The sequence below is a fragment of the Sciurus carolinensis genome, chromosome 7, assembly GCF_902686445.1.
Source record: "Sciurus carolinensis chromosome 7, mSciCar1.2, whole genome shotgun sequence".
NCBI lineage: Eukaryota > Metazoa > Chordata > Mammalia > Rodentia > Sciuridae > Sciurus > Sciurus carolinensis.
This window is the reverse complement of record NC_062219.1, coordinates 108947751-108969698: the sequence shown is the minus strand read 5'-3', so window position 1 is coordinate 108969698 and position 21948 is coordinate 108947751. Positions and strand designations below refer to the sequence as shown.

The 21948-nt window shown below is 41.4% G+C and overlaps 1 protein-coding gene across 1 annotated transcript in view; it reads right to left on the bottom strand.

Annotated features, from left to right (window-relative positions):
* Tnfrsf21 (TNF receptor superfamily member 21) overlaps positions 1 to 21948 on the bottom strand; it is a 66156-nt gene that overhangs the window by 31448 nt on the left and 12760 nt on the right. The window contains exons 2-3 of the mRNA XM_047559421.1: positions 12928 to 13576; positions 10934 to 11428 (exon numbers count right to left, since the gene is read on the bottom strand). Coding sequence (XP_047415377.1) covers positions 10934 to 11428; positions 12928 to 13576 — 1144 coding nt within the window. The remainder of the gene's footprint in view (positions 1 to 10933; positions 11429 to 12927; positions 13577 to 21948) is intronic.

Sequence of the window (21948 nt, the reverse complement as noted above, 5' to 3'; positions counted from 1 at the left end):
CCTCCTGCACCCAGTATTGCCCAACTCCACACATCTCCTGGGTGGGTTTCCATTTTCACCTGTTGGTGGAGTGTCTTCTTCTCCACCATCATCCCAGCAGGTGCATGCAGTGTGAGCAAAGGTCCTTCCTCCCACCCTGAGGGATCAAAATCAGACTACCCCGGTAATACTTTTTCTTTTCCAGTTTCTTTTATACTAGAGGACAATCAGACTTGATGGCATTTCCAATGAGGATCTTTCTCTGCGGCCATTTCTCCTGGCCTGTATGTCCCGTTAAATTTGACCCTTACTGCATTTCTACTTGGGTTGAAAATCTTGGGCCTCTCTGTCCTGACCTCACCTCTCTAAATGCTCCACTATGGTTCATTCCAATGTCCTTCTTGTTAGGGACAGAAGGGAAGCCAGGCTAGCAGTTTTACCAACATTGCATACAATCTTATTCAATCTTTATGAGCAACCCTGAGAAAGGAGTCATATCCACACTGCAGATGAGCAAACTGAGGACAGGTTTAGTGGCCTGGCACAGTTACCTGGTTAGCACTAACACTCCATAGCCACCTCAATCTGACTCATCTGTCTTTTTTCATCACACCATGCTACCTCCGGGGACTAGAATCATCAATCCCATCTCTCTAGGACAATTAACCTCTGAGCTAGATCCCCAGCCATTTTTTTTATTTTTCACTTTGAGATAGGGTGTCACTAAGATGCTTAGAGTCTTACGAAGTTGCTGAGGCTGACCTTGAACTTGTGATCCTCCTGCTTCAGCTTGCTGAGCCATTCGATTAGAGGTGTGCACCACCATACCCACTAATATAAATACTTTCAATATGTTTCCCTACTAGCTCCCATTCCCCACCATGGAGTTATAGAAAGGGCGACAAGTAGAAATAAAGGAAATGCACATTGCAATAATACACTTGCATTGGTCTAGGTTCCAATTGTGTGTCCACACACCCCAACACCTTCTCCAAAGGAGGGAGGGACAGGAGTGAGAAGCAGTGCAACACACTAATTACCAGCTCAGATCCAAAGCCAAATGCCTAAGTGCCTGCCCAGGCTCACCTCGGCTGTGTGGTGCAACCTTAGTCAAGCTACTCAATCTTTCTGTTCCTGATGTGTAAAACGGTCATGAGCCTCACATCATAAAACTGTTCTATTAATTAAATGGGAAGATAAATATAAATTCCGTAAAATAGTGCCTGACACACAATAAACATTTGATAAGTATGAATTATTATTTCTCTCCCTCCCTACAAATCAACACATAGACAATAAAGTTCCTCTAAAGAAAGTCTCTCATAGATTTGTCCTGGACCAGGACATTTTCAAGGAAAGTTGAGTTAAAGTCAGAGAATGTCAGGAGCAGCTAGGAGCTGCTCCAGCCCCTGGGGGATAGGCTAACAGGGTGCAAGGCAAGGAGAAATGAAGCGGAAAAAGTGGAAAAGTGGGAAGGTGATGTGCACATCGCAAGAATTTAACAAATTTCTATCATTTCTTTTCACCTCAGCCAAGACGTACTCATCTGTTTCATGGTCACTGCTCTTTCTCCTTCCACAGCCTGAAATCATTCAGTGACGATGCTTAGCAAAGGCGGACACGTGCCACCGCCTCCTCCGCATTCTCTATGGACCATCATGGTTCTCAGCAAGGCACTCCAGGGAGAAACCAGGTCGGGTGCTCCTCCGAGACACAACTTCCATCTCCTCTCCTCATGACCCCTCGTAAAGGCCACAGGGACTTTTGCTCCTCCAACCTAAACCTTCAGCACCCTCACAGACAAACAACCTCTCCATTTTCTCATTCAAATAACTTGAGTAATTATTTTCAAATAGCAATAGCCTCTGTACTTAGCAGTCCTTTGACCAGAAAGGAAACAGGTAAAATATAAAAAGCACTGTTTCAGGAATCAGAAGAACCAGGCCTTGATTCCTTCCTATCCCTGCAATCCATAGGATCCTGAGCAAATCACCCCTCTTCCCTGTGCCTCTGCTTCATCTTGTGTAAAATGTGGAGATTAGACTCAGTGAGTCTCTTGTAACCATGGTTCATTCTCTCTCTCATGGTTCGTTTATTCTCTCATGGTTCGTTCATTCCCTCTCCCTCTCTCTCTCTCTCTCTCTCTCTCTCTCTCTCTCTCTCTCTCCCCCCCCCCCCCCACTGCTCTCCAACTTGTACATTTTCCAAAAATAAAACAAAAACAAACACTCTTCATGTTACTAAAGCCTACTAACCACTGGTCCTAAGACAATGCACCTTGAACTTGGTGTTCAAACACATAAAATTAAATGAAAACATCACAAGTGGTTTAATAATAAATCTTCTTGTAAAATTTCCCAGTTCTTCCTTGACCTTAGGATTCCTCGGAGGTGAACCTGGTTACAAATTTATCCCAAACATCCTCCCCATCACCTCAGAGCAGGACAGCACAATGTACACAGGAACTGTTTGCTTCATACGTATTATGTTCCCCTGCTTTGCCCAAAGAACAACTAATTCATAATCTAATGATTGACCAATTCATTTTTTTTTTAGGAAAGTAGTTCAAAATACAGATAATAATAACTGTCAAACAGATGTAACAAAAAGCAGATCAAAGATGGAAAGACATGTAACAAAAACAAAGATAATCATTCTCTAACTTAATATCTCTTACAGCATTTTTCCCTGAAGAAATTCACGGTTGTCTTGGCTAAAGATGTACTCTGTGGACAAGTACTTGGACATGGTTTTTCTGGTTTTTTATTTGTTTGTTTTGGTACTGGAGATATAACCCAGGGCACTTTACCACTGAGCTATATCCCTTTTTTTTTTAATTTTTAAAACAGGGTCTCACTAAGTTGCTAAGGGTCTCACTAAGTTGTTGAGGCTGGCCATCCTCCTGTCTCAGTCTTCTGAGCCACTGGGATCACAGATGTGCACCACCATGCCCAGCAGATATCATCTTTCTGGAAGTGAAGTAAATTATTTCTGTAATAGCAGCTTTCTACCCTTATATGAGTGGCAGTTTTCTCTATACTCAAGGATCACTTTTAGATTATCTTGTAGAATTTAAGCACAAAGTCCCAATGAGTTACAAAGATGCACTATTCTGAAGAAAACATGTAATTTGAGAACCGCTTTACTAGGGAGACTTATGTTGACCCTAATTAGCATGAAAAGAAGATATTGAAGTGAAGAGGGTTTCAGTATAGCCCAAGCCTAAACCTATTAATTAGTAAGTAATACATAGCAGGACTGGGAGGAAGTAAATGTCAGGACACATTGCCCCCACAACCACCACCACCACCACATGTGACCAGTGCAAAGCCGTTCTCAGGATTCCATCTGTGGCTGGGACAGCTGGACCACATGAGACCAAAGTCTCCCTCTGCATAAAAATTTAGGAATGGTTGAAATCCTCCGAAAAGGCATCTCAATTCCTTTGTAATTCCAGGTGCAGGTTGGACTATTATGATGTCTAGTGACACACTTGTAGAGGCTTAAAGACTCAAAACATTAGGTCTATAATAACTGTTCAATCTCTACCAGTAAAAACGTGTCACAATCTCCCTAAAAGCACACAGTTATTGCACTTTCTCATGGTCCTCCCCAACCATGTGTCACCATTTGAGTAGACATGTTTACTACCCTGCCTTCACTTTTTGATAAATTAGAGGAAACTTCTTTTACCCTGCTATGAGCACACAGTCTTTCTTTGGCACCCACTTGTAATTAAACCTGGCCTCTTCCTTCTGACTAGCAGCATGCTGCTCCCCAGGCTACATTCAACACCTTGCAAAATCCACGAGGCCAGCATTTAACCTGACAGATATCAGTGTGACAACAGGCATACTCAATAAAGGCAAAAGTAAACTGTCACGTTGACCACCCTCCTGTGATGGGTTCAAGTCTCCTCATTTGAGAAAGCTGATCTCCAAAGACAGAGCATGCCTTGGCCAGGATCACCCAGTCTTTTAGTAGCAGGATAGATTTGGACCTCAGCTCTCTCAGTCAAATGTGATTTTTGCTGCCTACAGCTGCTCCTCAGTACTGCAAACCAACCTCTGAGAAATGAGCCCATGCCTCTGCTCAACCTTCTCATATTTTTTAAAGAACTGCATTGCAGATGTCCTTTCTGTGTGCACACATCCTGCATTCCTTCCTTCCTCCCAGCTTTTAAGCAGCACTATATGAGTACTGAGTTCAAATAGTCCATTGGACTCGATTAATCTCTCCATTTCTCTTTAAGGAGGGAAAGGGAGGAGCTGGACTCCAATGCTCTATGCATTTGTTCACTAGTCCTCTTGGTCCTGCTCTCCATTCAAAAAACATCAGTTCCCTGAACAGGTAGATACAAGATAGGAGGCAAGATCGGAACCCAAGCCATCCTGCCCTCCTCTATGGTCTGGCAAAGAGACCCAGTAGTACAGATCCATGAAAGGTACACTGTGGGTGGACGGACACATAGGATTGAGCTCTCTGGGTAAAAGCTGGTATCTACAGGAGGAGAAGGAGGGATTTTAGGATAATAGGTATGTCCTCCTAGCTGTCACACATCAGAACCACTCTGATAGTTCTGCTTTGTTACTTGTCTCTTCAGCTGACTGGGAAAACAGTCACCATGAAAGGCAAAGATGAGACAGGCTCCAAGAAGAATCAGACTGATTTTCAGAGCTGTGCAAGCCACCAGAAGGTAGGAGAGTAAAAGCTGCTAAGAGACCACAGATCTTCGGTGTATATCACATGCTGGCAAACTATGGCCTGCAGGATAAGCCACCTGCTCTTGCAAATCAAGTTTTACTGGAGCACAGCCCCATCATTCACATGCTGTCTCTGGCTCTTTTCATGCTACAAAAACAGAGCTGAATAGTTTCAACACAGACTGTATAAATCTCAAAGCCTAAAATATCTCTTAGCTTGCTGATCCCTGCTGAAGGTGGGTTAGAGAAAACATTACCGTGGGGAGGATAGATTCACATCCAAGGGTAAGAAAGGAATCTCTTGGATTATCTAAGGAGTTCTCTGTCCACTTGAGAGGGTATAACAGTAAACTCATTAAGTTTAAACTCATGAAGGAAAAGCCACATTTCTAATAAGCCCTTGTAAGGTAGCAGCATTGACAATAAGAACAGCTGCTTATTATTTTAAAGTTTCTGCCTTGCTTGTGGTCATTATTTCTGTGAATCAGAAAACAGACCCAGAGGTTACCAGAGAGGATGAAGATAGGATGAAGATAAAGATGACATGAGCGAAGGATGCTGACGTACTGTCTGGGTCATCTCCATCATCTGACCTCACCTTCACTGTTGCCAGCACCTATGGCCAGCAACGTGCTAAGCACCGGGCACACATATCCTGACTTAATCCTCACCACAGCCTGTGTACTTGTGCTGTCCCCACATGATACATGAGGAAAGTGAATGCAGAGCAGCTAAGTCACTTGCCCTGGGTCACAGAGTCAATAGGTGGAGGGTAACTGGACTCTAGAGTCTTTGCTTTTATCTGCATGTTGTAATGCCTTTTTTTCTAATTTTCTAATCTTATAAACAGAGGTCCAGAGAAGTAAAAGATCTGAACTAAAAGTACCTGACTAGGAAATAGCAAATCTAGAATTTTAGAGCTCAGGTGTACTGATAGGATCACTAGTCTATGATGCTGCTTTCCTCCTCCAAATCCTTACCTCCAATGTCTCCATCTCTCCCAACCCGGACCCAGCTGCAGGACTCCCACAAGTATTCTCAGCTTAAGGTCACTCACAGGTTCTACTGCCTTCCATACCAGTTAAACACAAGCACCTGAACAGTTACAAAGTGCCTTGACCTCTGAATCTGTGGTTCTCGCCCTTTGCATCACTCTGCTTTCCAGTGTCTGTGGGTCAGTATTCACTGTGACAGAGGCAAATCAGATGGGGAATATCAGCGATCTTTTCCTAGTTTGTTTATTGCATAGTTTAAAGAGAGCTGGTGGCATGGAAGCCTCCTTAACTCTGAAAAATAATTCCTTTGGGTATCTATGAAAAATTAGTATAAAAACCCACCTTAAGATCTTTGTTTAAATCCCTAACACCAAATATCATTGTAAGTCACCGAAAAAAAAAAAAATCAATAGTTCAATGGCTTCAAAACAATCCAACCTTGAAAAGAATGAGTACATTAAGGAGATAATAGGTGCCCTAAACCAGTGCCACCCAACAGAACTTCTATGATGATAAAAGACTCTGTGGCTGTCCCATCTAGTATGGTAACTACTAGCCATGTGTGTCTACTGGGCATTCAAGATGTGGTTGATTCAACTGAGGGTTGAGTTTTCTGTTCAGTGTTAAATTAAATAGCTCATGTGACTAGTGGCTCCCCTAGGAGCCGGCTCAGCACTAGACCACCCTTCCTTGAACCCTAAACAACAGGTTATAGGCATAGGGGACACAGAGTATGACCCAATGTCTGCTCTCTAAGATTTATAAGCTATGTAAATGAGAAAATCTACATAGCCACAACTAGCTAGAATGGCAAATGGTAAAAGTTAAAGAATTAATAGCATCTCAGAATCTAGTTACACAGAATGAGACCCTGCCCCTTTGCTGCTGCAGTTTAACAGCCTGCTTGAGAAAGTGCCCCAGTTGCTCTCACAATCCCTGCTCCTGTCCACTTACACAAGATGGCATCTCCATCTGTCATGTAGCCTAAGTAACTACATGGGTGGGATCACTGTTCCCCATCAATGCTTACTAGCTCCCTAAGGCAGGGCACTGAAGAACGGGCTCATCAGGAACTAAACACAGTGGAAACTAGATAAATCCAATTCCTTCGCCTCTCACCCTTTTCTTCTCATTTTTCTTCACAGCCTGAAGTCTAAAAGAAAAAGGAAACATGATGGAAGACAGGGATGGCTGATGCTTTGCTCCCTTTAAATGCTTTCCAGAGCTTCCTCCTTAAGTCCTGTCAGGGAACTGTTTTTCAGACTTCCCCTCAACATCTTTAGGGAACAGCTTTCTGGGAACCCAACATCATACATTTTAGCAAATGAAGAGGCAAGGAGGCAGGAAGAAAGAAGGAAGGAAGGGAAAGAGGAGAGACTGACAGGAAGGAGAAGCAAATCATATGGCACAAATCGGAAGCAACAATGAGGGGACAGCAGTTGGCCCCTGTTCTCAGTCACCCCATTCTCAACTGGACTACAGTTTGGTCTCTTCTCTAATAATAAGGAAGTGAACACAGTGACTGTTTTGAGATGATTTGAGACTTAGTCGGGGCAATGCACAACCAGTTGTGAGGAAATTAAGTTTTATTCTTTGCTGTTTTGCTTTCTGCAACAAAATAAATGAAAAATATTGTTTTCCATGTAACCTCCCAATTAATGGGACCCTATATTAATCTTAATTTTGAATTAAACAGAATTTTTTGGACTACCACCTACACTTACCTATTATGTTGAAATTATACTACAAAAAGAAATACATTTCAAAAAAAAAAAAATGACAAGAGTGTGACAATTTGAGCACTAAGGACCAACTTAGTTCTTGATGACCCTGGAACCCAGTAATAAGCTCTTAAGTAGATTTCAGTATAGAAAAATTCTGAAGGGATTTGCAATTCTTGTTGCTAAAATAGATATATTACAAGAAACCACTGTTCAGTCCCAAACTACCAAACAAAATCACTCTGGTTTCAGAAAGGAAGGGAACATAGAAAATATTACAGCACCCTCATTCTTCCATCCTCCTGGTCATATACCCCTCATCTTATGTTTCCAACATTTGGACTCCAAGAAAGTAGGGTTGCAGTTTTGTGGACTCCAACTTTAAAAAACCCTAAGTCCATGGTAGACAGAGAGGGATGAGTAAAACTGAGTAATGATAGACGTCCTTGTTGGAGAGAGTGATGGTCATTCATGGCTTTGTTGCTGAACACTGAGGGTCTACTTGGCAATCAGAAGCACTTGATTGTACTGTGTTGTATTTTTTTCTAACTGGGCATTTTCTATACCTTTACTTATTTATTTTATGTGGTGCTGAGGATCAAACCCATTGCCTCACACATGCTAGGCAATCGCTCTACCACTGAACCACAACCCCAGCCCTGACTGTTCTGTTTAACGTGCACAGGTAAGTGAGGCCTCATAGGACCTCTGATAGCAACCAGGGCTCCGAAATTTTATCTCCACCCTCATCCTCATGAGCAATTCAGTGTGAAGTGAACAAGAACCAGGAAGAGATATTATTATACAGGATAATCTGCTGGCCAGAACACAGTGCAATCAGATCAACAAGGCCTGGTTTCCCTCCAGGTACCAGTAATGACTTGTACCAAACAGAACCTCTCTTTGTAATACGATTTTACCTGGTTGTACCTTTGAGACTAGCAATTTAGAAAGAAAAGACCCTCCTTAGAAAAACACCTTAAACATAAACACCCTAACACAAAAACCTGGGGGAAAGGTGAAGCTGTAGAAAGATAGTCACACCTGAATGTGACTACTGTGATTAAGTTTGAAAGGTATATTGCTGAAATACTGCTTTCGGAGAGGGTATCATTGGGTTTTGTTTAACTTGGCATTTCTATTCTTTTTACAAAATAGGGTATTGTTTTAAGGGCACAGGCATAATAGTTTACAAGGTTACAGTGGCCATAAGAATGTCTACGGTCACCCTATTAAATTACTTTCTGCTGCTGGCCCAACTTTTACTTCTACAACTTGCTGTGTTCTCAAGAATGTTGAAAACTACACTGCAAAAGAGAGTTTATAAATGTAGTTGCTCGTAACCTACTCTATAAACGCAACCACTAAAGGAAGGGATTTGCTTCTTTAATAAAATGAATAATGAGAGGACAATTCTAAATATTTACATAATCTAACAGGATGTTCACATTTGCTTTGTTAATGAGGTAAAAATCAGGAGCAGAACAAATATTCTGACTGGCTACTTACAGGACAATTTCATGCACTTTCTAATCCTAGATTGGACCCATGTTAAATTATTGTAGTTAAAAACTATGTTATGCTTTTTCAAGAGAATATCCTTATTGTTAGGAAATACACACTGAAGTACTGAGGGGTAAAGGACCATGAAGTGATTCCAAAAAATTATATGTGCATATATGTACATATATGTATATTCTATATGTTATATTTCATTATATTAAATAATAAATAATTCTATAATACATATTTTATTGTATAAAAATCTACACACTTTTTTCTACCTATGGTTTTATAGAGAGAAAAAGCAACTGAAAAAGAAAGAGCAAAGTGTAAAATATAAATTAAAAAAAGACCAATGGGCACAGGTATGCAGGTATTCTTTTTACTAGTCTTACAACTTTCCTTGAGTTTGCAATTATGTGCAAATGAAAAGTTTTTGTTTTTGTTTTTTGTTTCGTTTTGCGAGAGGAGAACTGAAGCTTTCTCCAGCCAGCTGAGAGTCTTATTCAAGTCAGCATAGGCCCTAAACCAGGTAGGACACTGGCCTCAGTCTGATTTTCACTTGGATTTGATCATTGACACCAGTCAGCAAGGGAGGCAAAAGGAGTTGTGTGTGTGTGTGGATTTTTTAACTTTCTCTAAATTTTTATCATAAAAGCAGCATGTGCTTATTATGGAAAACTTAGGGAAAGTGCAGAAAACTAATAAAGAAGAAAAATTCACCACATAAATCTACCACCCTGAGGGGAAAAAAAATGGTCATTTTGGCATGTTTCCTTTCAATCTTTAAAGTTTTAAGAGAACTGGTATTGTATTATATAAAGAATGTAGCTTGGTGGGGTTTTTTGTTTCTTAACCTAATATAACATTCCTATGACATGGGTGAAAACAAAAACTTCATTAAATCTTCAGTGTCAACACAATATACTATTATGTGGATCGTCCATAATTTACTTAGTTGTTTGCCTCAAATTGGTCCTTTGGTTATTTCCAATGTATATTGTATATAACACTGACTTAAAAGTTTAAAATTTTTGAACTGGCATTTTTGGGGGGCAGTATTTCTGTTTTACCTTTATGATAGATTCATAAAATAGAATTGCTGGTTCAAATGGCATAAGCATTTTCAAGATGAAATGGAAAAGGCCAAACCACTTTTTAGAAATATAGGCATACACCTTTATTCTTTTAGGGGAAAAGTAACACCTGAATGGGATTACCAAAACTGGGCTGGAATTTCATTTAGGATTTAAAGAAAAGAAAGTTATACCACAGTCAGAAAACTGCAATCCTCGGGTCAAATTTGGCTCTGGGACAAGTTCTATGAGCTGCATTTTGCCCTCCAAAGAGGAAACACCAAAATGTTCCAGCCTGTATCAACACACACCAAATACTAAACAAGAGATGCAGGAACCAGCCTCAGATGATGACCAGCATATACAGGGTGGTTGCCTATCATCCAAAAGACCACCTACCCTTCTGATGGAAATGGGGTGCTAAAATTTGAGTGGTGGTGGGATGTGTATGAGGAAAACCATTGGAATTGAAAAGTAAGGTTCAGATTCAAACCCTGCCACAAGGTAAACTTACAAGTTGGGTTTGGTCTCACTCTACTTTTTTTGGCAGTCCAATGACATTGGAAAGGAAAGGCTCCAAGAGTCAGATGTACCATCTTGTCCCATCTGTCCTGCACAAACAACTAGCCTGTTGTTTGAGTCTAACCTCTCTGGACTCCATTTCCTTGTTTATTAAATGCCCAGTCAAACAAAGTTCCTAAGGAGTTACTCTCAACTCTCAACTGATTCTGCAATCTTCTCCTGTTTTAAAGGTGCTGGGGGGGAACGGAAGAGAGGTATTCTCTCTGAATTTGTTCTGATGAGATGGTCAGAATCATTTGCCAAAACACAACTAGATCAAGTAGCACTTGGTGTCCCAAAGGAGCTTCCACAAACTATGCATTTCCCATTCCTTCAGAAAATGAGCTGGGGAAAGGCAGGGACAGCTGCAAACAAGGAGAAAAGAGAAGGCTCACCATGGCCATTGCAGTAGTAGATCCACTTCTCTCGGTTCTGAGTTGGAGTCATGGATTTCTTCAGCCCTGCCTTTTCCACGATGGCACTGGGATCCTGCCGGGGCCCCTTTTTCAGAGTCCTGGAACTTTTCCGGATACTGCACACTACTATCACCACAAGCACCAGCAGCAGGAAAAGCACAATCATCCAGGGCAAGTGCTCATTGATGTCAAAATGCTTGTGTACATTCTGCCTGGGATGGCCCCTCTTGGGGCCCTTGATAGGCGTGCTGGACTTCTCACCCCCGGTGGCCTCCATGGATGGCAGCAGCTTCAGGATGTGTCGGTGGTGGGGGCCTTGCTGGTGGCTGACTATCTGGAGGCTTGGGAGGGTCTTGTTCACACCTTCCTCACCACTGGCTGAGCTTGTGTTGTCAGGGACTATCCCTTCTTGGATGCTACTCAGTACCTTTGGTCTAACAGAGGCAGAAGAGTTGGATTCTGTTGAGGTCATGCCTAGAAAAAAGAGTAAGGAGCGGGGAAGAGCTTTTCTATATTTGGGGATCTATATATTCCCTCCTCTCCCTGGTCATCTCCAGATTAGGCCAGATAATCAAAGATAAGAACTTTGAAGTTTAAGAATAAATTATATTCCACATTTTCATAAAGGTGTTTATGAAAAGCACCTTTATTTAGAAGGTAAAATCTGAATAGCTAAACTCACTTTCTTGCACAAAAAATAAGGAAACACTCAGGGATCCACCATCTGAACATCATATCCTAAGTGGAGAGATGTGTGTTCAGTGCTCCTGTCAATTCTAAATTGTTTTGATTATTCGGAAAACTAGTTCAAAATTAATTTCTTTGTTCATTCTCCTCCTCTCTTATCTTTGGACTATTTCATGATACAATGATAAAATTGAGCATATGACTAAGATAAAGAGCTCAAATACAAATCCAGGTTGATTAAGTGGAAAGTTGGTGGAACAGGTCAGTGAATAAAATAGGGCAGGACTTTTTTAGCACCTGTTATCAATAGATTAAACAAGATTGGGGCTGACATGAGTGGACTTCCTTCAGAGAAGCTTCCCCAAGTAGTCTCATTAAGGAGTGTGAGAAATGGGAATTTTGAGACCCCACAGACAAAGCCAGGCCTTGTGTCATCCCCTGAGAAAGTGTGGAGTGGCCATTTGAACTCTTTGAGTCTGTTTCTTTATTTCAAAATGGCAGATGTGAAAAGGTTCTCCCTATAGTGTTATGGTGAGGACCAAGGGAGTTTGCTAGGAAGTACAGCTCAAGTTGGTTATCATCTCATGAAAATTAAATTCAATCAAAAAGGATTGAAAATAAAGGCTAACTCATATTCTGCTAGAGGTTCAAATGGAATCTCAGGAAAACTGGGATATTTGATGATAGGCATAGGACCATTGAAAAAACACTAAGTTATTCTTTTTCAGATGTGAATGCTAGTCATCTTCAATCTGATCTATATTTGCTTGTCTTCTGAAGCTTCCAAGTTTCCTTCACATTCTTAGACCCACCTTGGATTCAATTTTCATCTCTTTCTTCCAGTTGTAATGGCTATTTCTCCCTTTCTCTCTCTCTTTCCTTCCAGTGGTGTTCAACCAGGATCGAGTCCATGTTAGAGAACTTAATGTGGAAGGAACATTAAACACTTAAATCACTCACTTGGCAAGTTTGAAACAGAGACCTGAAGAGGTTAAGTAACTTACATGAGGTCATATGCTGTCCTTATTTCTCTAGGTTCTTATTTTTCTTGATGTGACCTAGTTTTTAGATATTTGATCTCTCCTAATAGAAAATGCCTAAGTTTAAATGTTTCTAATAACTCAAAAGAAGCCAGATTTAATTAGCCACAAAATGAAGGGCCCTTCTCCAAGGGATGACTTTGGGATACACAAAATGGAGACCATATCCTTGGCACAAGCCCACTGACAGTACTTCCAGTGGACTCAAAGCCTTCCTCAAAGAAATAATTCATGAGGTTAAATTACCTTTGGGAACATAAGTGGAGGAAGGGACTTCATGGGATTCCATGTGCTCAGGGCGTGAAAAGATGGCTGTGCCAGGGGAAGGCGGGGCCGTGCTGGAGGCCAGGTGTGTGCCACAGACGTTGTCTGTCTCCTTGGTCCCCGGCTTGATCACCACCAGGTTCTGACTCAGACAGTCTGTGTATGCTTTGCATTTCATCACACTAGAAGGCACATCAGAGAAGGTACCCCGAGCGCACTGCTTACACCGCACGTCCTCATTCTCTGTCCCTTTCTTCCGCACACCCCAACCCACAGGACACACTGTGTGGGGGGCACAGGTACCATTAGACTGGAACGTGCCAGGTGGGCAAGTGCATTCTCGGTCAGTCAAGGCAGCACAAGGTAATTTCTCAACCATTGGCCGGGGGCATGGCTGACTACAGTCATGGCATCTCTCTATGCCATTCTCATGCCTGGTAAAGGTCCCTGGAGGGCAACTGCTGCAAACACGCAGGCTTGTGTTGGTACAATGCTCAGAGACATAGGTTCCTGCTGGACACTTGTCACAGGTTAGCACCTGGCCAGTGGCACGGTCAACATGGCGGTATGTGCCAGTGAGACTTGGGGCCTTCTGTTCTGGCTGAGCCGTGGTGGTGCTAAGGAGTCCAAGCTGAAAGAAATAAAAGGGGAAAGGGAAGGAACAAAAACCAAGGTGTTATATAGGACAAGAGGAGAAGAAAGGAACAGCAATCCCAACACCACCAGCATCATTCTTGTTAAAGGTCTGACCAATGCTACATCCACTTAACACTACTGCCTCAAGACACAGGAAGAGGCAAATGAAGACTTGAACTCCACATTAGTGCCTGATCTACTGGCTGTGAGGCTTTGGTTCAGTTGCCTGACCTTTGCCTCACTCAGCTCCCCATTTTCCATCTGTAAAATGAAGCTGACAACACTTCTCCAAATTGATTATAAAAATCATTTAATAATATGAATATGAAAGCACTCTGTGGATAGTATTTAAAAATGCTATATATGGGATAGGGATATAGCTCAGTACCACAAATTAAAAATAATGGTGATGATGATGCTATATAGAAGTAAAAATACTAAAGTAAGAAGAAAATAACTTGCTGAATAGTTGTCTTCCTTTCCCTGACCCAAATGTTAAGCTGCCATTTCTCAATAGTAAAACAAAGCAACTGAGAACCAAGATGGCATGTATTCAAGTTACCACTTCCCTAGCGCCATATTGCCTGGTTAGGGTTAACCTATAGACTTGGCATAATTTTTCCCAAATGTTTCTTCTATATGAAGTTAAACTTCCTTTTTCAAAACAGAGGCAGGCCCTTGGCCTTCCTGGTAATGTGCTTTAAATAACAGAGTTGATGCTTTCATATTCACACCCTATTTGTACAGCTTCTGAAGCCTGCAGCTGGTAGGTCATGGGCCTGCAGCCACCAAGACCCAGCAAGAGGGACTCAATAGACATTTCAATGTCTTTCATAGAACAGAAATTTCACTCAGCAAAAAGGATTTTAGGCTAGTTTCAAGATGAAAACTCTAGAGGAAAGTAAATTATTTTTGTGGTACTAAATACTAAGGTCCTTCTGAGAAGTGGGAAAATAAGAATAGAAAGCTTTTCTGCAGTAATGAAGATTGAGAGTCTCCAACAGTTCTCACTGTCCTCTATGAAATGGAGAAAGTTTGTAAGAAAATAATGGCTGTCTTTAACTACCAACTATCTGCCCAAGCAAATTCCCACTAAATTTACCACTGAACCAGTAACTAAGAGAATAAACCCAGATTTTTTTCAAAGTGATTAGAGTTCCTGTATTAGCATCTTGAAACTTCATTCAAGGTTCAGTTCCTCCTCTGCCCCAGAATTTAACTATAGGAACCAAAAGTATTTCCCCTTAAATTCTCTTATCCCAAACAAACCTCCTGTTATATGACAAGGAACAATTTTTGGCCTATAATATTCAGGTTTTTCTTTAATCTGAGACCAAAAGGAAAAAAAAAAAATGCTTAACTTTTGAACCCAAAGGAAAAGAACCTCCCTCTTGATGATAAATTCTGTGATGTCTTCCCTTTTCACTTCTGGCTTTATATTTCCTTTTCTTGCCCCTTCTATTTGCAAAATCATCTCTAGCCACACTTTTCTGAGCAATGCAGATGCGTTAGGTAGAGGAAACTGTCCTGTGGAGGCTGAGTTCATTTGGCAAGTATATCAAGAACAAGATTGGTTCCAATCTCCCCCAAACTGAAGTCAGGGTCCAAGGGGTATCCAAGGGCTCTCTGCTCCATACTTCTATTAATTATGAAATGTCTACATGAAAAAGCAGTTTTAGATAGCCATAGCATCCTGGAAAGTTTGAAATACTTATAAATAACCCAAATGAAAGCAGGCAACAGAATCTGAGACCCAGCCTGTGAGTGGTGGTCAGGGATGAGCATCATCACTCTGATGTGCAGCATGACCTAAGTCAACCTCCCTTCCTCTGTGGAAGGCTGGGAAGTCAGCCAGCCACACACGCGCGCGCACACACACACACACAGGAGGGTGGCTTTACAGAACGAGCACGGGTCACAAAATGGCACTGCATGCGTATATGGGCATAGGTTTCAGGGTAGACTTCTGATATGGTTTAGATATGAGGTATCCCCGCAAAAGTTCATGCGAAACAATGCAAGAAAGTTTGGAAGTGAAATGATCTAGTTATGAGAGTTTTAACCTAATCAGTACATTAATCCCAATAGAGATTCACTAGGTGGTAACCATAGGCAGGTAGGGTATGGCTGATAGAGGTGGGTCATTAGGGGACCTGTCTTTGAGAGGTATATATTTAGTTCTTGGCAAGTGAAATGTTCCCTCTCTCTCTCTCTCTCTCTCTCTCCCTCCCTCCCTCCCTCCCTCCCTCTGCTTCCTGGTTCCAACTGGGGAGTTGTTTTCCTCTGCCACATACTTTGCCATCATGTTCTGCCTCACCTCAGGCCCTGAGAAATGGAGTCAGCTATCTATGGACTAAGACCTCTGAAATTGTGAGTCCCAAAGTAAACTTTTCCTCTTTAAAATTGTTCTTATCAGGTCTTTTGGTCAGAGCAGCAAAAACACTTACTAAAACAATTTCCTACAGCTGTGTATATCTCCCCTGGAGAATGCTCTTTTAAATTTAAAATAGGGGATGACAGGTTCTCCATAAGACCCCTGACTACTGAGTTACCAGGTCTCTCTAGCAGTCACAAATTCTTCCTCCAAACCTCACTGCACCTACACTCTTTCCCAGTGGATTTATCAGTTCTTAAGAGTCTGAAAATGGATCTGTAAGTTACCTCATACTACAGGCTGCACTTCCAGCCCCAAAAACCAGCTAACACACAATAGATGCTTTTATAGTCTTACCTGGGCTAAACAACAGAAGTGAGATTTGTGTGAAAACTAGACACTATGAGTTCATTGGACAAATATTTCTTGAAGACCCACTATGTGTATGTGAAGCACCATGCCATGGGTTAAAGATAGAATTTTGAAAAAAAAAAAAATAGAATTCTATTCCAGGTGAGATGTACGAAAGCAATAAAACCAGTAATTAGCCAGAACCAAGACTGCTGTAGAGAAGGAGAAATAGAATTCTGTCAGAGGGCATTGACAGGCACTTCTTAGCTCAGAAAAGTTAAAGAAATGTTTTAAAGAAGCTTTCAAGAATGGAGAAGCAGAAATTAACTCCAGGGGTGAAGGCAAGGAGAAGTGGAGGGGATTAGGCAGTGCGAACTCCAGAGCAAAAGTTTGAAGGATAAGGAAGCTCCTATCAGGAACTAAAAAGCTAAGTCTCTACCTTGAGATGCATCAGAGTGGCCACAGCTAAAGTTGGAGAGACTCGAAATTTTTATCTTAACTCAAACTGCAATGACAAGTGATTTTAGGTTTATATGGGGGGGGCATGTCATCACATTTGTGAATAAAAAGTATCTGATTGCAAAGTGGAAGGTGAAGAGTGGAAGTGGATGAAAAAGTGCACTAGGAGGTGAGAGCCTAGGTGAAAGTCACTGGTGACTGGGACTAGCATGGCAGCCATGGAAACAGAGAGAAGGTAACAGATTTGAGGGCTTGGTTGGCTGGATTTGCTTAATGGTTACTACGGAAGGAGAAAGAAGAAGAAAGAGATGGCTTTCAAACTGGACTCAAAAGAGCACTATAGAGGACACAGTTCATAGGGCCGTCTCTTGGACCAAAGAGTGAGAAGTAGGTTCCAAGACCCCCACCTCTGCCTCAAACAGCAGTTCCACTTTACCCATGTGCTAATGAGCCTGTCTTCCAATTAAAGAATTCACTTGAAAGAGGGTTAATTCCTAAAATGATTCTGAAAAGATCTCTTCTAATTCTAAAGTCAGGGGCTAAACCCACTATGCTTCAAAACTGGGGGAACCATGTGGAGGAAGTGGTGGCAACCTCTCCTTTTTCTTTACAGAGATAGATGGCACCTAAGAGAAGTTGTTATAGTGAGATCTTTTAGTCCACTGCAGACTCCTGATCTCCTAGTTTTTTCCCACTAGCCTGGTGGCAATCCCTCGGCTTCTAAGAAAATTAAACACAGGAAAAATCATTCTCAGAGATGATCCTGCGGATAAAGTAATGGGTATAGTGAGGATGAGGTAGATCAATTTTAAAAACAATATTTAAAGCTGGGTGTGGTGGTGCACACTTGTAATCCCAGCAGTTCAGGAGGCAAGGAGGATCACAAGTTCAAGGTCAGCCTCAGCAACTTAGTGAGGTCCTAAGCAACTAAGCAAGACCCCCTCTCAAAATAATCTATACAGACATATAGATTTAAGGATGGTCTCTGTATAATGTAAAACAAATTTAGATGATACCTAAGGCTGATACAAAGGAAAGCAGGAGGCACAGTCATTGAAATGTGGGAAAGTAGGAGCCAGAAAACCCAAGACTGGGTCCAACCTGATCAAGAACCTTAATCCTCCCATTGGTACAGATGGATAAACTAGATCAGAGGTTCTTCACCAAAGCCTCACTCAGGTCTCAAATGCAGTACCAAAACTACCGGGGAAGCTTTGTTTAAAAACAACAACAACAACAACAACAAAAAACTTCATATCCCTAGTCTCATACCCTCAGATCATTATGAGCCCGTAATGGGACCAAGAATTTGTTTTGTTTTAGCTGTGGTTTGTTTCACTGTCCAACTATGTTTTGGACCCCCAAACTAAGCCAGGACCCCCTCTGGCTCTAATCTTCTCTGATTATAAGACATAATATGGACACAGCCCAATCCCATCTCTGTCAGAGGGACTTCCTCCAGATCTCTTACCCAACCTGGCACTTTTAATTATCTTAACGTTCTTTATTAGTATTTTATAACAAATATAAACATTCTTGCATTAATTCTAACAATTATCTCTCTGCTCAAATCCACTCACATCCCCCCAGAGGGGCCTGCACTTAATTTTGGTGCACATCTTCCAGACCTTTTTCTGAGTATCTGTACATAATACATATGGACATACTTTAAGTTAGCCGTTGCTGTGGCTTTAGGTTTTCTTTTGGTTTTGTATCTAAAAAGGACAGGCCCTATGAACTGTGTGGTGATTTGTTTTTGTTTAATTTCTAATACTGCATAAAATCTGCACATCCAAACTCTAGACTACTTCATTCTCTCTAAAGTCAGACCTCTTCATCTATAATGGGTATGCAATAACTTAGAGATTTTTCCACCTAAGCCCATGGAGATCACCTTCTCGTTAATGCATACGTTTTCCAATCTTCTTTAAGTCCCTCCTTCCCTACCCCTAAACCACCCAGTTTCTCTTTTCTTTCCTTCCCATTCCAAATGGCAGAAGCAACAATACTGCTCCATCTTTTGAGAATTGCTTTCTTCCAGATCAAAAGAAGTTTCAGTACAACCCATAACTTGAAACATCTTTCTCTATCCTCTCTTCTCTATTAGTAAGAATCTACCATATATGTATTTCCAGTCCATGGGTGGACTAAATCTAGGATAGAAAGAATATCTGGGCAAAGATTTAGAAAAGATTTCTATTCTTGTCCAACCTCTGTCTTAAAATCAGCTGGATGTTGGTCTACTTATAAAATTAGCAGGTTTAGACTAGGTTGCATTCAACTCTAACCTTCTATGTTGTGATTACTGTTGTCAAGGTCCACCACTTTGTGAAGCTTTTAGACACTCAAATTCCACACACCTCTAGACACCCAGATTCCAAGGAGATGAGCAAACTCTTCATCACATTTCCTGTTTCTGTTCATCATATTGGTGCCTAATTATATATTGTCTTTTAATATTCGCTAATGGCCTCGTAAGTGTATATACTTATCTTCCCACAATGATTATAAGCAGCTCAAGGCCAGGGACAACCATGTAAACTACATTTCCTCGTTTGCTCAACAATCTCCTTAATGAAGATGGCAGAAATAATAAGCAAAGCATCCTCTGAGCTGGGGGCCAGTTAACTAAATCCAACAAGCCCATTGTTCTAACAGACGAGTTTAATGGAATTCAGATATTTGTGTAGGTATTGCCTGTGGCTACTTTCACACTGCAATGGAAGAGCTGGATAGCTGCAACAAAGGTCCACAAACTCAAAAGATTTAGCATCTGGCCCTTTAAAGGAAAAGTCTGGCAATACCTGCACTGTGCGGTCAAAAAAAAAAAAAAATGTCAAAAATACAGAAATGACAAGTTCACAGGAACCCTCAGACCTCCTCTGAGAGCTTAACAATGAATGCTGCAGTTACGCTCTTCCTTTCTGTACCACCCGCTCCAACTCACCCACCAAATCGGATCCTCATACCCAGCTTAAAATTCTCCGTGGCTTCCCACATGACTTCAGATGGAATGCAAAATCATTAACAGAGACAGGACCCCTCTGGAATGCTATCCATGCCTGCCCCTCCCCAGTGGAAAATAAGTTCACAACCTCTCCCAACCTCTTTTTCCCCTTTAAGACTACCATAATTTTCTATGTCCACATTTTATGGGTTTAGTGTGTCTTCCCTTCTGGACCACAAGATGCATGAGGACAAGGATGAGGCCTATTTTACACACTGGTCCTATCCAAGCCTGGAGGACCTAATTCATTGTTTACCTCACCAGCGTATGTGGACTAAATGAATAAATTTGCAGACCATGAATAACTAGAAACAGTAGATGAAAAGGTGGGGGATGGTTGCCAAAAATGAGCAAGTATATAAACACAAGTGTGAGAAACCCCCACAACTTAGTTGTATAACATGAGAGTGTCGCCTAGAACCTATCGGTGTGAGGGCAAATAGTTCATTTCACCTCCAAAGACACCAAGGGCATCACTTTTAACAGAACCACTGCTGGGCTTACAAGAATTACCCTTTACATGGTATTTAAGATGGAAAGCTAATGTATTGAAGAGTTAAAACATTTCCCTTTCATTTTTTTAAAAGAAGATTACACTAACTTGATGCTTAAAATTATAAGCAGTGTAATGAGATTATTCTCAAAAGTTAGCTAAACTCCTCTCTAGTTTAAACTTCAGAACATTTATTTCAAAAACAACAACAGATGACAGAAGCAAATATCATATACTACCCCAAGCCATACATGATGTAGGAACACAATAAACATTGCATGATTAAAAGGTAAAAAGCAGAACAAAACAAATTCCAAAGCAGGGAAGAAGTCTCTGTAAATAACCAGCTGTAAAGGCTTCCAGGATCTCAGTGCTTACCCTGGTGACCCAAACCACGCCTGTGCTCTTTCACTTATACTCCAGGGCACAGGGATGGGCCTGACAGAACACAAGAAGCACCCGGCTGCACAAACACACACCAGAATGTTGATGCCTACTTACTCTTTAACAATCCTTATTCTGTGATCTCATCTTTCAAACAAACAAAACTTCCTTGAAGCTATGATTACAACACATTTATGTGGTTCTTGCCCTTATCAAATAATAATAATATTTTAATGGGAAATGTGCAAATTCAAGGCAGTGATACACTTTCACTATTCATGATAGATAAGCAAGGAGATCACTTGGGAGATTGCTGTAGAATATTTTTCAATGCTGCATAAAGCTCGTCTGTTTTAAGAGGAAATCTGGTGACTGTGGAGACTATTAGGCAACCAAGTTAATCCTGTGACAGTGACTATAAAGCACACTAACAGATGACCACAAGGCAAAAGTCAGGCAGAACTGGATACTTTTAAACTTTCTGACCACTTTATCAGAAGCATCATGTTAAATCTGTAATATCAAGACAGGGTACTCGGAATTCTCCAGATTTGAAGGGAAAAAAGAATACACAGTAAGGAATGCTTCAAGGACAAAGCTCTCACAAATCTCAGGCAGAACAGTTCCCACTTATGTTATATAAACTTGGTCAGCTCTCACATTTCCTACTGTCCTCTTGGGTTAAAAAAAAAAAAAAAGTCTTCCGTTGCCAGGGCAAAAGCAAGGACTGCTTTTAAAGCTGGTGAATATAGAGAGAATGCCATGGTTAGAATGTGCTGACTGTGGGACCAGAGGGAGGCAAGCTCAGGGGACACTGGGAAAGGAAAAACACAGGCAGGACTTCACCCCATGCTGCTTTCCCAGAATCTGCAATGCAGAAGAGTTTGTGCACCCTGCGCTCAGTCACTGGACCACACACCCGCGCCTCCCTCCATCACCACAGCTATTTCTAAGACCTCCACCACACTGAGATGCCATGAGCAGGCTGCCCACTTACTTAGTCACTAAGTGGTAAGCGAGTTGGCATCACATACAAGACAGTCGGCACGGACAGGAGGGTGCTGCTCCATACTCACGGGGGATTTACAGAAGAGCATAGACACCCAGGCAAAACCAACTTTTCCAGCCAGGGTAGCAACTCCAGCATCAATGTATAAGCAAAACCTATTTTAGCCTGGAGTGCACCAAGTAAGCCCAGCTCTACTAGGAACTGACTGGGTGTGATATAAAAACATATATTTGGTCCCTGGTTCCAGGCACCCAGCTCCTAAACCCTTTGAATATTCAAAGAGATGAAAG